Source organism: Haemaphysalis longicornis, unplaced genomic scaffold, assembly GCF_048455015.1.
Source record: "Haemaphysalis longicornis isolate Haplotype H1 unplaced genomic scaffold, Haemaphysalis longicornis Haplotype H1 scaffold_9, whole genome shotgun sequence".
Classification (NCBI taxonomy): domain Eukaryota; kingdom Metazoa; phylum Arthropoda; class Arachnida; order Ixodida; family Ixodidae; genus Haemaphysalis; species Haemaphysalis longicornis.
In genome coordinates, this window is record NW_027526460.1 from 49,750,978 (window position 1) to 49,764,010 (window position 13,033).

Sequence of the window (13,033 nt, forward strand, 5' to 3'; positions counted from 1 at the left end):
CAGCCCTTTTTCACCCATGCTATTTACACTCTGACTAGATATATTAAAATGGGAAACTTTAGATAAGAACACTGTCAATTTATTGATAAATGGTTCCTGGGAGCCCTGCGTGCACTCTTTATTTAGTATGTACCTGGGTATTACAGCAAATGAGGCATCTAATGCAATGGCTTCATTAAAGCACAAAATGACTCAGACATTGTTTGGACACAGGTGCTTCTTACACCCCCCGAAAAATATTTCTGGCTACGCCACTGTGTCCCACGTATACCTGTCAAGGGCATTGTGTCACGCACTATGGATGGACAGACATATTTCTGGAGGAAGTTGCCACAGAATGCTGACGCATTAAAAGTTTTGTTTTCAAAATGAATAAATGAATGAAATGTCTTTATTGAAGGATGGATCTTTGCCCTAATAGGGGGAAGAGGGGTGTAGGAGAGAAGACAGAAAGAAAATAAAGAAGTGCATACACACATGCATGTATATGCTGTACATTCGCAATCACATGCGGCAATCAGTGCCTGCTTCGTGAGCGAACGCCCAGAGGGAGAGCAGTGTTTCGCGGCTGTTGTTGTTGGGGGTGGTCCATTGGTGCAGGGTGGTGATGTGTGGTGGCAGGCACTGGGAACGGAGGTCCTGGTAGCCAGGGCACTCCCACAGCAAGTAAGTAAAGGCAATTTATTCGCTTCTGCTCACAGATCAACAAATCAACCTTTGTGTCTGAAGGACACGAGGCACACAGCACAGCAGCTGCAAATCTAGCTCAATAAATAAAGAAGTCTTTGGTAGCGCCGTCACGCCGAACATTCTCGCCCTCCTCCGTCCGAATCACAACCCTCATCGTCCTCACACGAAGAGCCACCGCTCACGTCGTCTTCGAAAGTGTTAACTTCCATCGGTCGAAGCTGCCTCGACCTGATTGCTGCCAGGAATGCGATGTTTCGCGGGTGAAGAAGATTTCCGGGGAGCGGTGCGTCGTACCCGAATTGAGCATCCGTTGGAATCTCTGCCGTGTCCCCCTGCTTCAGGGACTCCCCATCGCTGCTGGGCCTAAACACTGGTTCCTCGGAGCGTTCGTCACCCATGGCAGATCTGTGGAACGGCGTCGCGCCTCTCGCTGCAGCTTCCTCTCCGAACGGTGTTGAGCCATCTCCGACATGTGCGTCATTTCTTCCCTCGCTCTCAGGGACGACAAACCCGAGCTTGTCAAAGTGCTCTCCCTCCAGCCCTGCTCGTGCCAGCGCGTTCTTCTCCCGTTCGCGGTGTTCCTTGGCCTTGAGGACAAGTACGCTCTTGAGCTCCTTGAAGACGACAGCGGATGCCTCCTTCTGCTTCTTTTCCAAGGGAAGCTGGAAGGCGACGGAATTTAGCAAGTGTAAAAGACGCCCAAGTGGACTTCTGGCAGCAGCAATGTCTGCTGAATAGGGTTGCCACCTGCCCGGTTTTGGACCGGCCCGACCGGTTTTTAAACAACGGGCCGGTTGCCGGTCCATACTTAAAACCGGCTGCCATTGACTGGTTTTTTGGCCCTCGGGCTGCGATTATGCCCGTTTTGGCGTTTTATAAGCGTCAATTCAACAACTAAGATGAGAAATATGTGTTGGCAAGCTGCTCAAAGACACGCGAGCAGAGAAAATATGCGGGCAAGCGCGTTGCCTGAGATGGAGGGGGACCTAAGGCAGGAACAAAGCAATGAAATGCTGCCGCCGCGGTCAGCAATTGAGGTTACTTTTCAGAGAAGCACATACAAAGCAATAACCAAGCTCTCAATCCCTTTCAGTACAAACTTTATGTTGATTTCTCTCTAAGAAAATGCTACAATAATGCACTGCATGCCAAAAACATGGCGTCTTTTTTCAACATAAATTAAACATTCTATATACCCCCCCCCCCCCCCCCGGAGGGCCGGGTTTTTTTTCAGGGAAAGGTGGCAACCCTATTGCTGAAGCACAGGTTAGGTAATATGAAAGCCGCTGCTGTTGGTGCCCTTACCTATTTAACTTAAATCTGTAGTTATATTCGTGAAAGCAAGCCACTGAAGACAATAGTATGTTTGCACCATAGGTATCACCACGTTCACTCTCATTTTATATTCCACCTCAATATCCAGCAATAATACCTTTGCTACAGGCAGACCAGAAAAGTTTATTTCTGTCTTTGATGCACGGTAGCAGTGTGGTGTTAATGAATACTCGTATAGTAACTGCTGGTCTCCACATTGGAGTCATGTAGAAGCGAAACAGCGGCCATCCTAAAACAAAATTGGCCCTAGAACTAACCCGGTGAATTGTGCAAGAAGAAGGGAGGTGAAACTGTGAACTATACTCCAACCACTGTTTTGAGGACAGGAGAACACTGGTTTCACATTATCGCAGAGCATTATTTATTCCCACCCTCGTTACCCCTCACCTTTAACTTTCCCCTGCATATGCCAGTGGCCAGTGCAGGAAATGTACAGCCATTTCAGTAAGACTCATTTTCATGACCCTGTGCTGCACATTTCACAGTGAAGGACTCCATCAGCTGTGAAACGGCTAGTACTTACGTACATGCATGCACACGTACACATGTGTGGATATGAAAGCAAGTGTGTAATACAGAGAGCATTACTCACTTCGTAATCATCGTCACTTTCAACATCACCAGGCTCCATCTTGTCCGGAACCGAAGCCTCAAATACCTGGGATAACAAAAAAAAGGTAAACAGCTCAGGCATGCATGCTGAGTACAAGTAATCTGGCAGACTGCAAATGCCAATGGAAGTGATCTTGTGAGGCATTGTTTACAAAAAACATCCTAGTAACTTCATTTCTAGCATTTGACAAAAGTTGCGCACTGCATTCTAGTTGACATGCATCAATCTGCATTTATTGTTACAGTATCAATAATTTCCGAAAGCGCATAATTTAGTCCTGTAGTAGTGCCTTTCTGCAGCATCACCAGTCTTGTTTAGCAACCAGGTGCAGTTTATCGGCATATCTACGGAACCCTTTCCTGGAAGCCACTTTAACGTTGCTTTGCTTCAGTGGGTGCCTGTATCCAAATCTATAAAAATTTATTGTAGTTAGAACTCACACACCCAAGGAGTTGAAGTCACAAGGTAATGCACTCGACACATAGCGTTGCAAAATAAAATTGCACTTGCCCACTCCAAGTTTGAGGCATGCTGACGCTAGCAACGAAATACAGTGGAACCCCAATAATGTGAATTTCAAGGGACCACGCAAAAGTGTCGCTTGACTGGGTTGTCGCATGATCGCGGTACGGGTAATTGCCGCCCTAGTAGACGGTCTCATGCAACAGAGAGGCAAAGAAATTACTTAAATTACTATATTTAGTGCAAACTCACGTATTGTGTGAACACCTAACTAAAATTCAAGGTTCCTAAAAAAAAAAAAAAAAAACCCTATTTGTGCCCCCTCCCCCCCTCCACGGTGTCTGCTCTAGCCCACCAGCCCCCCGGCTTGCACGTGAGAGATAAGCTTGGAAGGCCAACGCGGCCAAGCAATTCAAGGGGGGAAAAAGTGAGTGTGGCCAGGGCTGTACGCAAGATATACAGGGCAGGGCAGGCAGGCAAGGAAAGCAAGGAGTTCGGTCATCACCGTGGGGTATTACGCATGTGTTTACACTTTTGTCAGCTCGATGGGAGTAATGGGAGCTTCAACTTAGCAGTCCGCCGGCTACCGGAATATTGACTTCTCACGGTTGGTGCGTTGGCACTCTGCTGCCGTGTGGGGCCATCAAAGGCTCCCACCCACCATGGAGTACCCACCTCCTGGCTTCAGCCTGTTCAGGCGGTTGGGCCCGTTGTGGACTGTTTACCTTTGCACATCAAGCAGTGCCAAATGGAGGTTAAGAAATAAAGGTCCAGACAAGGCGGCGAAGCTGCATCAAAGGTGGGAAAAAATCCTGCTTATTCCCGCCAGCGTCTATTGTATGAAGCGACTCGCGTGCAACCAAGCAGTGTATAATCGGGGTTTTTAATGCATTCTTTCTATGGGGAGTTTTCCAGGACTGTGGTGATCCGTCATCAGGAGCGGGTCATTGTAAAACCGGGGGACGTATGATCGGGGTGCCACTGTACAAGAATTGCAATGCCCATCGTCCATTCCAGGGATTGGGACGTTAGCTGCAGCATTACTTACTGCGTTGGACTTTTTTTGGCGTAGCTAAGGATGGCAGTTCAGAAACGAAGGACAAGTCAGTGAGAAAAAAGTCTGATAATGAAAAGGAGGAAGAGAAGGGCAGTGTGCGAGACAACACCTACCTCATCCTCCACTACAGGCACGTCCTCCTCCTTGATGACCACAAGTCCTGGGCCACCGATGCTTGCAGGTGATGGCAGCTCGAGGGCTGGACTCTCCACAGCTTCTTTGCGACCTGCACAACAGCGTAATGTACCTAACCATATATTTCTGTACACACATGAATGCTGTCATCATCATCATCATTGTAGACACATACATCTACACAGCCAATAATGTATGGCTTTACAAAGCTCTGCAATGTAGCAGACACTTCGGTGGTTTGCATTTTTGCACCTTCTACAATGCTCACTAAAACTACCTCAAAAGTCATTGAAATCGAGAATTAATTATCAGTGAACCCTGGGCCGTACATGGTACTAAACACACCGCAAGCCATAGCTGACATGCCAAATGCAATGGTAACACCCGATGTGCCATGCAAAGCTCCGTTAATTATTTTGAGGCTAACCTACCACACATCTTTTTGATTATAAAACACAGTTTAGTACAGTTAGGATGAGGACAGTGAAGGACAGGACAGGCACTAATCACAACTGATTTCAGAAATCGGGAGACATATATACAGTAAGCACACATGCGTGCACACGCACACACAAAATATAAAAGGCACCTGGTCAAGGCACACATCAAAGACACTTATTTAAAAATTCTTTGGCGTAGACAGATGAGGGCTTGCTAAAACACGTCCCCCTTTCGCTTGATACTAAACGCTAGTGCAATTTCATGTGCGGTCACATCAGAACTTCTTTTCACATTTTTTTGTTTTTTTCCAACTCATGCGCATACTTGCATTTTTTCAGTGGAACAGCAAATGTGGTCCCGTTCTGTTTTTTTTACCAACAGGACGTGTTCTTGTAGCCAGTCATTCACACATCGGCCAGTCTGGCAAATGTAAACTTTGCCACACTTTAGTGCTACCTCGTAGAGGATACCCTCATTACAGTTCATGAAGTGCTTGACATGCTTATCACATCTTTTGTGACACTTCTATTCTTGGTCCATTCGTGAGCAGAGCGTGAAAAGTTTTAATGGGGCTGAAAACCCTACCCGGACATTATGCCTTTAAGTGACCTCATTAAGATTGTGTATGATTGTGCGAGTATGGTATTATCTAGGGATGTGTCTTTTTACAAAAGCTCTGCGTTTAACCTTGGCGATACAGTTCTTGCTTTGCACAGCAGAGCTGCCTTGCCAAGGCCGTGGGCATCCATCTGTCTTCTACAAATCATGTGAGCATGCTATAGAAAGATGTTTCGAAAGGCTTCAAGCCACCGGCTTTCCCCTCTTAGTGCGTGCAGTCGTAGCTTAAAGGAACTCTGATGCACAAAACAAAAGCTGTTTCACGGCCAGCAACCTACAAAAATTAACTGCAGAAAACAACCCGCCGTGCACATCTCTTGGTTTTGGAGTTCATCTTCTTTCTCTGCCTCGGTCAACTGGCCACAGCTTGCCACATGCATATACAAAATGCCACGGAAGAATTTCATGTTCCCCCTACTTATGTGATCCCAAACCTGACATATGAATCGGCACATGCCTGCAACAGCCTCCGGAGGAGTGACATTCATTAGTAGTCAGAATCAGCAATGCTACGTTGCATGCGTTCAGCCTTCTACTTCTACAATGGTTTATATGGGATGTGAGCGAATGGGGTGAAGAACGTCGGGGGGTACAAGTGCAAAGGTCGGACAGGACTGGGGACACAGCCTTTCACTTTGTCTGTCACTCTGCAGCTGGTTAACAATGTTTTGTTAACACTGTATCCTGAGCACAGGCTTTTGCAGCTCATGTTTATAACTGTTGCCACATACCTATTATCAACTTAGCCACCTGCTTGTGCGATTCGATTCGCAGACTCGGCCTTTAGCCCCTTCATTTTCATCAAGCCTTTGCAGTTTGAAAATGCAAGCTAGCAACACTGAGTAGACTGGTTCTCAGAGAGATTCTATTTGCCAAGAGTAACAGAGGCAGTACGAAGACAGGAAAGAACATGCCTCGAAAAATTACTTCTCCTTTCCACCCATGGAAAGAAGATATTATAAGCAGCAAACGGTCACGTTATAGCCCCAGTTATGTAAGCAACCCAAACAGTTGCACTGCTTCATTTAATGCGAACACATTAATGCTATCAATGATGCATCAACACTGGAGCTCTGCAAACCTTCCGTAAAGTTCCGACTGAATGCCCACCCCCGAAACATCGCCCGCCTCCCTTTAGGGGTGAAGTATTCAATTTGCTATAAGACCCCAAAGATCGCCTGCCCCCTAAAATCGATGGCTTTAATGCCGATGAGTGAACAAAATAAATGCGAATAATCTATTCATGTGTTGATGCGGCAGCTTATTTGTCCTTTCCGCACTTGAGCTGAAAGTTCACCCATCTGGTATTTTCTCTTGGCAGCATCTCCGTAGTTTTGGCTGGCGGTGCAGCCACTTTTCTCTAGTTTTTCGCTCCTGACCCGAAAGATCGCCCATCCCGTATTTTTCACGTGATATCTGTGTACTTTGGGTGGCCGTTCTTTCGGAAATTTAGGATACCTATAATTTATTTCCATTACTCTTTTTCCAAGAAATCTGGGAGAATTGCAACATAACAACGTCAATGCATAAAGTGAATGCATAATAAAACTGACACATCGTATGCAACTAAACAATGCAGGGGTTGTATAATAGTCCTATCATTCACAGTGCACTTTTTAGAGCCAGCCAGCCCCCCCCCCCCCAAAATAAAAATGAGCCATTCGATTTTATCCCCACCAGCCATGCTCTCGAATGGTCCTCTGAAGCACACCTGCAACATTATGTACTCTTCTACAGACTATTTATACAATAATGATGGTATGCCAAGCAACACACCTGACTTCTTGTCTAGCACCAAGGAAACCTCTTCCAGACAGTTACAGCCTGACGCGAGCTCAGCCTTGACCTCGGCCAGCAGGCAGCTCAGGTTGGCCTCCAGTGGCTCAAGGTCGGCGTCATCTTCGATAGACTCTGTGATACTCTCCACAGCTTGCGCCCTGAAATGGAATCGCACGAAAGTACATCAAACTCACACTTAAAGTCTAAATGTAACTTGCCCTCTCTAGTACCTCGCAGAAACCCTGCTAAGGATTGCATTCCAACACATCCAGCCTGGAGCCACTAAATAAGCTTCGCTAGTGGCTCTAGTCCAGCCAAGTAACTACACCAGGATGTCACTCAGTCCCTTCGACAACTTACTGTATTTACTCGCGTAATGAACCCTCCCCCCACTTGTCTTCTTGAGAATTTACTTTTTGTCACTTTGAATAAAAAATGCAGCGGGAATATGTTTTTATCTCAGCATGGTTGCTGATCCCGTAGACCATCATAGTAACTTGATATCACGCTACAGTACGCGCAGAAATTCTAAAAACGCATTCCGCCAAAAAGAAATCTCAACAGTAGCAAGAGACGTGAGCGTGAATGCTGTGGCTCACAATTTAAAAATTGCGCGCTTGCGGAGCACCACATTCTGAACGCAAAACAAGCCTTCTTGCGCTGTAAAAACATTCCTGCGTGCGAACAAAGCGCAAAACGTACACCGCACTCGTTCCCTGCTTTTTGTTGCTATGGCTGGTTCTGGCGGCGTGCGAACAAAGCACTAAATGTACTCCGCAATCCTCTGCTCTTGAGGTTCCGCGACTTCGCCATTACGCTCATGGTTTTGTTGTTCAGCTGTGCTCCGACCTTTTTTTTGTGCTCCTAGTGCGCTCCGTACGATGGGCCAGTACATGAGCTACACAGCTGGATTTAAACTGAAGGTGGTGGAGCGTGCATTGATGCACATGGAAACCGCACAGCTGGGCGTCACTTCGTGTACGCTACGGGCGAAAACGAGGATTTTGGGCGGGGAACAGGGATTGCCCTGTGTTTTGTGGGTCCAAAGAAGGAAAGTTTCCCGGTGTCGGAAAAGAAGTTTTGGAGTGCCTTGATAGCACGCAAGACGGTGCGCTGTGGGCCGACAACAAACGTGAGGCAGCAAGCGACTTTACTGAGGAGGACAGCTCCATGGCGAGTAGGGACCCACTAGCATGTTGCGAATAAAAAAGAAATTTGATCACATAATTACCTACGTGTTTTTACGAAAATGGCAAGGCTCTGACAGTACTTCTCTTAGCAACTTCATTGTATGAAATTTCAACCTTTAAAACTGTTGCAATTTTTTTCCACATAATGAACCCTCCCCCCAAATTCATGCCGAGTTTTCTGGAAAAAAAGTGGGTTCATTACGCGAGTAAATACGGTAGTTTACAAGACAGTCTGCCCTGTTTGGAGGCTTTAATTCAAGTATGTGCATACAGTGCAGCTTACAGGGCGCATACAGTACTACTTGAGCTAACCACAACTGCAGCAGATGGGTTTCCTATTACAGACTGCAGGATCTTGTACCATTTTCACTCTCCATTTTAGTTCACATACACCATAAAAGACTGCTGTGCTGTGTAATTTGATTAGACAGCTCTTAATTAAACTTGCTAGGGTAAACAGTTTGAGTAAACTGGTGAATCCTGAGAGAGGAGGGCTGCCCAGCAATGTAAAAAACGTCCTTGCTTAATCTTTGTGGAGAGTGATTTCATTGTGAGCGAGAGTTCAGCTATAGGTTGTTGATGCTTTTAAGTCTCGTAGAGTCCCCGGTCCTGAGTAATTTTATAGAGCCAGCCCTCCAAAGTAGCATATTTTTCACTATAATTATTAAGCCCCCATTACTGAGCATGTATTGCAAGATAGCGGCAGTAGGCTCAAACTAGCCTCAAGGCAGGTACATAACACCCCCTCACTGTGCACGAGGTGGGGGGAAAAAAAAATTCAAGGCCACTTTGCGTTGCGAATTCAGATGACCAGTGGAGCTGTAAAGGCATATTTAAATTTATAAACAACAGCCAGAATCACAGCCTGGTCGACATATGCCGCTGGGCAGTCGCCTGGGCCGCATCGATGTAACATTTTAAGCCAAAGGTATCCAACATGAAACGCGTAAACCAGTCCCTTCTCAGTCCTGACACATCCATGTTGAAGTCATCAATAGCAACCACAAGAGAGAAGTGTCATCACAATTCTAACCCATAGTCCAAGGACACCTTAGCACTTCTTCAATGTCCTCGATGTGAAAGCATTAATGTCCAATGAAAGACACCCGAGACACTCTGCTTCCACCCCACATTCTTGAAGAGCTTCGTATTTTTGCTGCTTGACATGATTTGCTTCAAGATTTGCTTCTGCCTTAGGCTTTCCAGTGGCTTCAATCCGTCATACGCGTTGGGCTACTCCTCAATACCCTTTCGCTACAGCCGAGATAAAGCGCATGCTATGGAAAGCCTCGCAGGATAAAACGCCACACGTTTCAAGCACACGTGGACCTTCGGGGGCTTTGATGTGAGGACATCAAGAAACGTATGAAAACCTAACCTAATGCAGCTCTACTACAAAATTGCCCTTTTCCTACCACGGGTATGCCTTGAGGCACATTTGTTCTTTGAGCGTGCACCGAACACTCAAGTGAGAGTGAAATTTGAGCAGTCCATTGACAGCCCCTCAAAAGGGCCTGAGGGGCCCTTTTGTCTTGAGGGCCAACCACTGCTGTGTTGTGCTTTCGAGTGGCTCAGAAGTCCTATGCAAGCGCCTTACAACAGAGTGAGGTTTCCTCATCATATCCTTTTCTGCACCCTCAAAAGGCCTCATCATATCATTTTGTGCACCCTCAAAAAGAGGAAAGGGCAAATACAAAATTCAACACAGTACAAGGCATAAATGCGAGTCAGCTTCATAATCTAAACAGTGACAACTGAAGGAAGTAGACATACATGGAAGGAACTGCACTAACGATCCAACTAATACCAACAAATGAAAAGATCCATACTCCCCAGCTTAAATTTTAAAGGGTTGTGTTCACTGACAATAGATTAATACAGATTAGTCCCTTTGCTAGCACACTGCAAAGAGCCCCTTCTAACCTCTTTAGGGCAGCTTGCAGATGCAGTCCCAGGCTGTGAGCGGCGGTGTGGAGTTCGTGCGGCCGCGCTCGCAGTGACCGCAGCGGCCTCCTCTCCAGCTCCTCCGTCATTTGGCTGCTCTTGTAGAAGTGGTAGGCGTTGCTGAAGTTTGTTAGCTGGGCTCTGATCCTCTCAGTGAGCTCACTGACAATCGTTTTCATCGTCAGCGCATCGAAGAGGCCTGCAAGTGCGCAATTATTGGCACAGAAAAGGTGCACAATGCAGTAAAGTCGAACAGGTGTCGCCATCCAAACCCAAAAAGATACACAATAAAAACATGACTTCTGGTCGTAGGTTGTGGTGCTAAAAAAAAAGAAAAGAAAAGCTAAAATTTGTATTAAATTGGGAGGTATTCACTAAAAGAGGCTCGACGATCGAGAAAACAAAAATTCATTACTGTAGAACTTGGAACACGACCACAAGGTCCAGGCTTGTTATATGCTCTATATTTTTGGGTCAAAATACGCATTGTTTTCAATGAATATTTATTCGTTTGCTACTGCAAATATCAAGCAGACATTTTTTAATTAAAAGAACACTGTAAGTTCCAGTTGTACATTGATGTCTTGCCTCAAAAGTGCCTAATTTTTTTCTTTTTGCTCAACAATGTTGACGCAGGCGGTATGTTTCCAGACTCGGTGGTTTACAAAGATTTTGCCTATATGAACTTTTTTTTTCAAGAATTCTTTTATCTCTTGGCCGAATGGCTGAATTGAGGGACAGACATACAGACAGACCAAATTTTCAGGTTTAAGTAGCCCAAGAAAGACTATTGTCCTTATAAACAGGACAAGAAAGAAAGGTCCTCCTGCCAAGCCGTGGGTTATAAACAACTGTCCACCTTTGTAAACCTTAATGTGGGCGGCAACACTTTCTGCATCCCCACATGCTTCTAATAGCTTGAAATATGCAGTATACACACTTAATAGATTAAGCATTCTGGCACAAAGCAATTCTGAATACAGGCAGAAGACAGACATTAATGTAACAACCCTGCTGCACTGCGTTCGAACGTCATTCGACTCAAATGAGGGGCTTCGAATGCCATTCAGAATTTGCCGTGCTTCACTACAATTTCGATGGCATTTGAAAGTTTTAACAATCGCTCGCCATGCTGCGTGGCACTGCTGTTGTCAAGTTCTGTTTTTACACAATAATGCAGCAATCAAATTTAGCAGCAGTCTTTGGCAGTAAAATGATATCAAATTATAAATAATGCAAGCTTTAACACATTATTTCTTAATTCTAAATCGCAACCAAGGTTTTGTGATGCTTTTGGCTGCATGTTTTGTGCTGTCTGGCTAGACTGGTTTGTTGCCTGCCTGCACTGGTGCCGAGAGTATATATAGAATTGCTGATTGATTGATTATGAGGTTTAACGTGCCGACGCAAGCAGGCGATGAGGCGCACCGTAGTGGAGGGCTCCGAATTAATTTTGACCATCTGGGGGTCTTTAACATGCGCTGAAATCTCGTACAAACGGGCGTTTTTGCATTTCACCTCAATCAGAAAAGCAGCCGCCACGGCTGGGAATCAAACCCACGTCCTCGTGCTCAGCAGCACAACGCCTTAGCCACTGAGCCACCGCGGCAGGTTGAGTATAGTATTGCTACATCTTGATATCATGATTTAAGTGAATGAAAAGTAAACAAAGTCCCAAAATTAAGAATATTTTGTTCGTTCTAAGTACGCCCGTTATATATTTGTTGATGCTGACTTGGAACGGTGTGCACGAGAGTGCAAGAAATGGCATTCGAGAGCCCCAAATGTCTCTCGGGGTGCTCATTTGACTCAAATGTCATTTGAGCTGAACGCCACTTCAAAACACAGTGGAGCAGCCCAACTTCACATTCCAGTCAAATGACATTCAGTTCGAATGACATTTGGATGACAGTGTAGCAGGGGTATATAAGATGGAAGATAAAGTGGGTGTCATTTTTCGGGCGTGGGTTCGATTTCCGGCCATGGCAGCCAGTTTTCTTACGGAGGTGAAAAGCAAAAACGCCCGTGTATATGAAATTTCAGCGCACATTCCCCAGGAGGCCAAAATTAATCCGGAGCCCTCTGCTACGGCATGCCTCATCGCCTTCGTTGCGTCGGCGCATTAAAACCCTACAATAAATTCCAAATCAATGTGTCATTTTCCCCCTCCCAGAGGCTAGTGCAGTGACTGGCAGCATCGAAACACTCACAGCTTTTCTTTATGCCTGGCATCACGCACAGAGAGAGCCTTCGCAGGAACTCCGACAGCTGAATGTGCATCAGGTACAGCATTGCCTGCAACAGGAGCGACATTTTGCAATCTCTTTCATCAGCTGCAGCCCATGCAGTCACCTAAAGGAGCTGTGAAGACAAAAAACAAGTTTAGTTCATTAAAAAGGCTGTTTTGTCTCGATAATCATATCAATTTTACTGCCAACTTCAAACAAATGTAATCGAGATGTTGGAGAAGACATATTCAACGGTGGCTCTAGCTACTTTCCAGCAATTTTTCCATGATGTCGCGGAATCTTGTTTGTGTGATTGGCAGCTGCCAACCATAGTCATCGCCGAAAGACATGACTGCGGAGATTGCAGTGGGGCCTCCATAGTTCCATTTGACTGCATCACTTGAACCTTAACACGCAGTTAACACACTGATGAAAATGTTTTTAGTGCCAGTCTATAACACATTACTCCAGCCCACATCAAGTCACTGTGGCGCGAATTTTAAAACTTGTTTAATATTTATTGCGTTTTTCGGTTAAAAAA

General features: G+C 45.6%; 1 protein-coding gene across 1 annotated transcript in view; it reads right to left on the reverse strand.

Moving 5' to 3' along the window:
- Nucleotides 1-667: 667 nt before the first annotated feature.
- Nucleotides 668-13,033, reverse strand: part of LOC144153868 (vezatin-like) — a 28,489-nt gene continuing 16,123 nt past the window's right edge. Inside the window, exons 8-13 of the mRNA XM_077685598.1 lie at nucleotides 12,475-12,559; nucleotides 10,244-10,463; nucleotides 7,128-7,288; nucleotides 4,271-4,383; nucleotides 2,618-2,683; nucleotides 668-1,352 (exon numbers count right to left, since the gene is read on the reverse strand). Of these exons, the coding sequence (XP_077541724.1) occupies nucleotides 798-1,352; nucleotides 2,618-2,683; nucleotides 4,271-4,383; nucleotides 7,128-7,288; nucleotides 10,244-10,463; nucleotides 12,475-12,559 (1,200 nt within the window). The 3' untranslated portion in view covers nucleotides 668-797. The remainder of the gene's footprint in view (nucleotides 1,353-2,617; nucleotides 2,684-4,270; nucleotides 4,384-7,127; nucleotides 7,289-10,243; nucleotides 10,464-12,474; nucleotides 12,560-13,033) is intronic.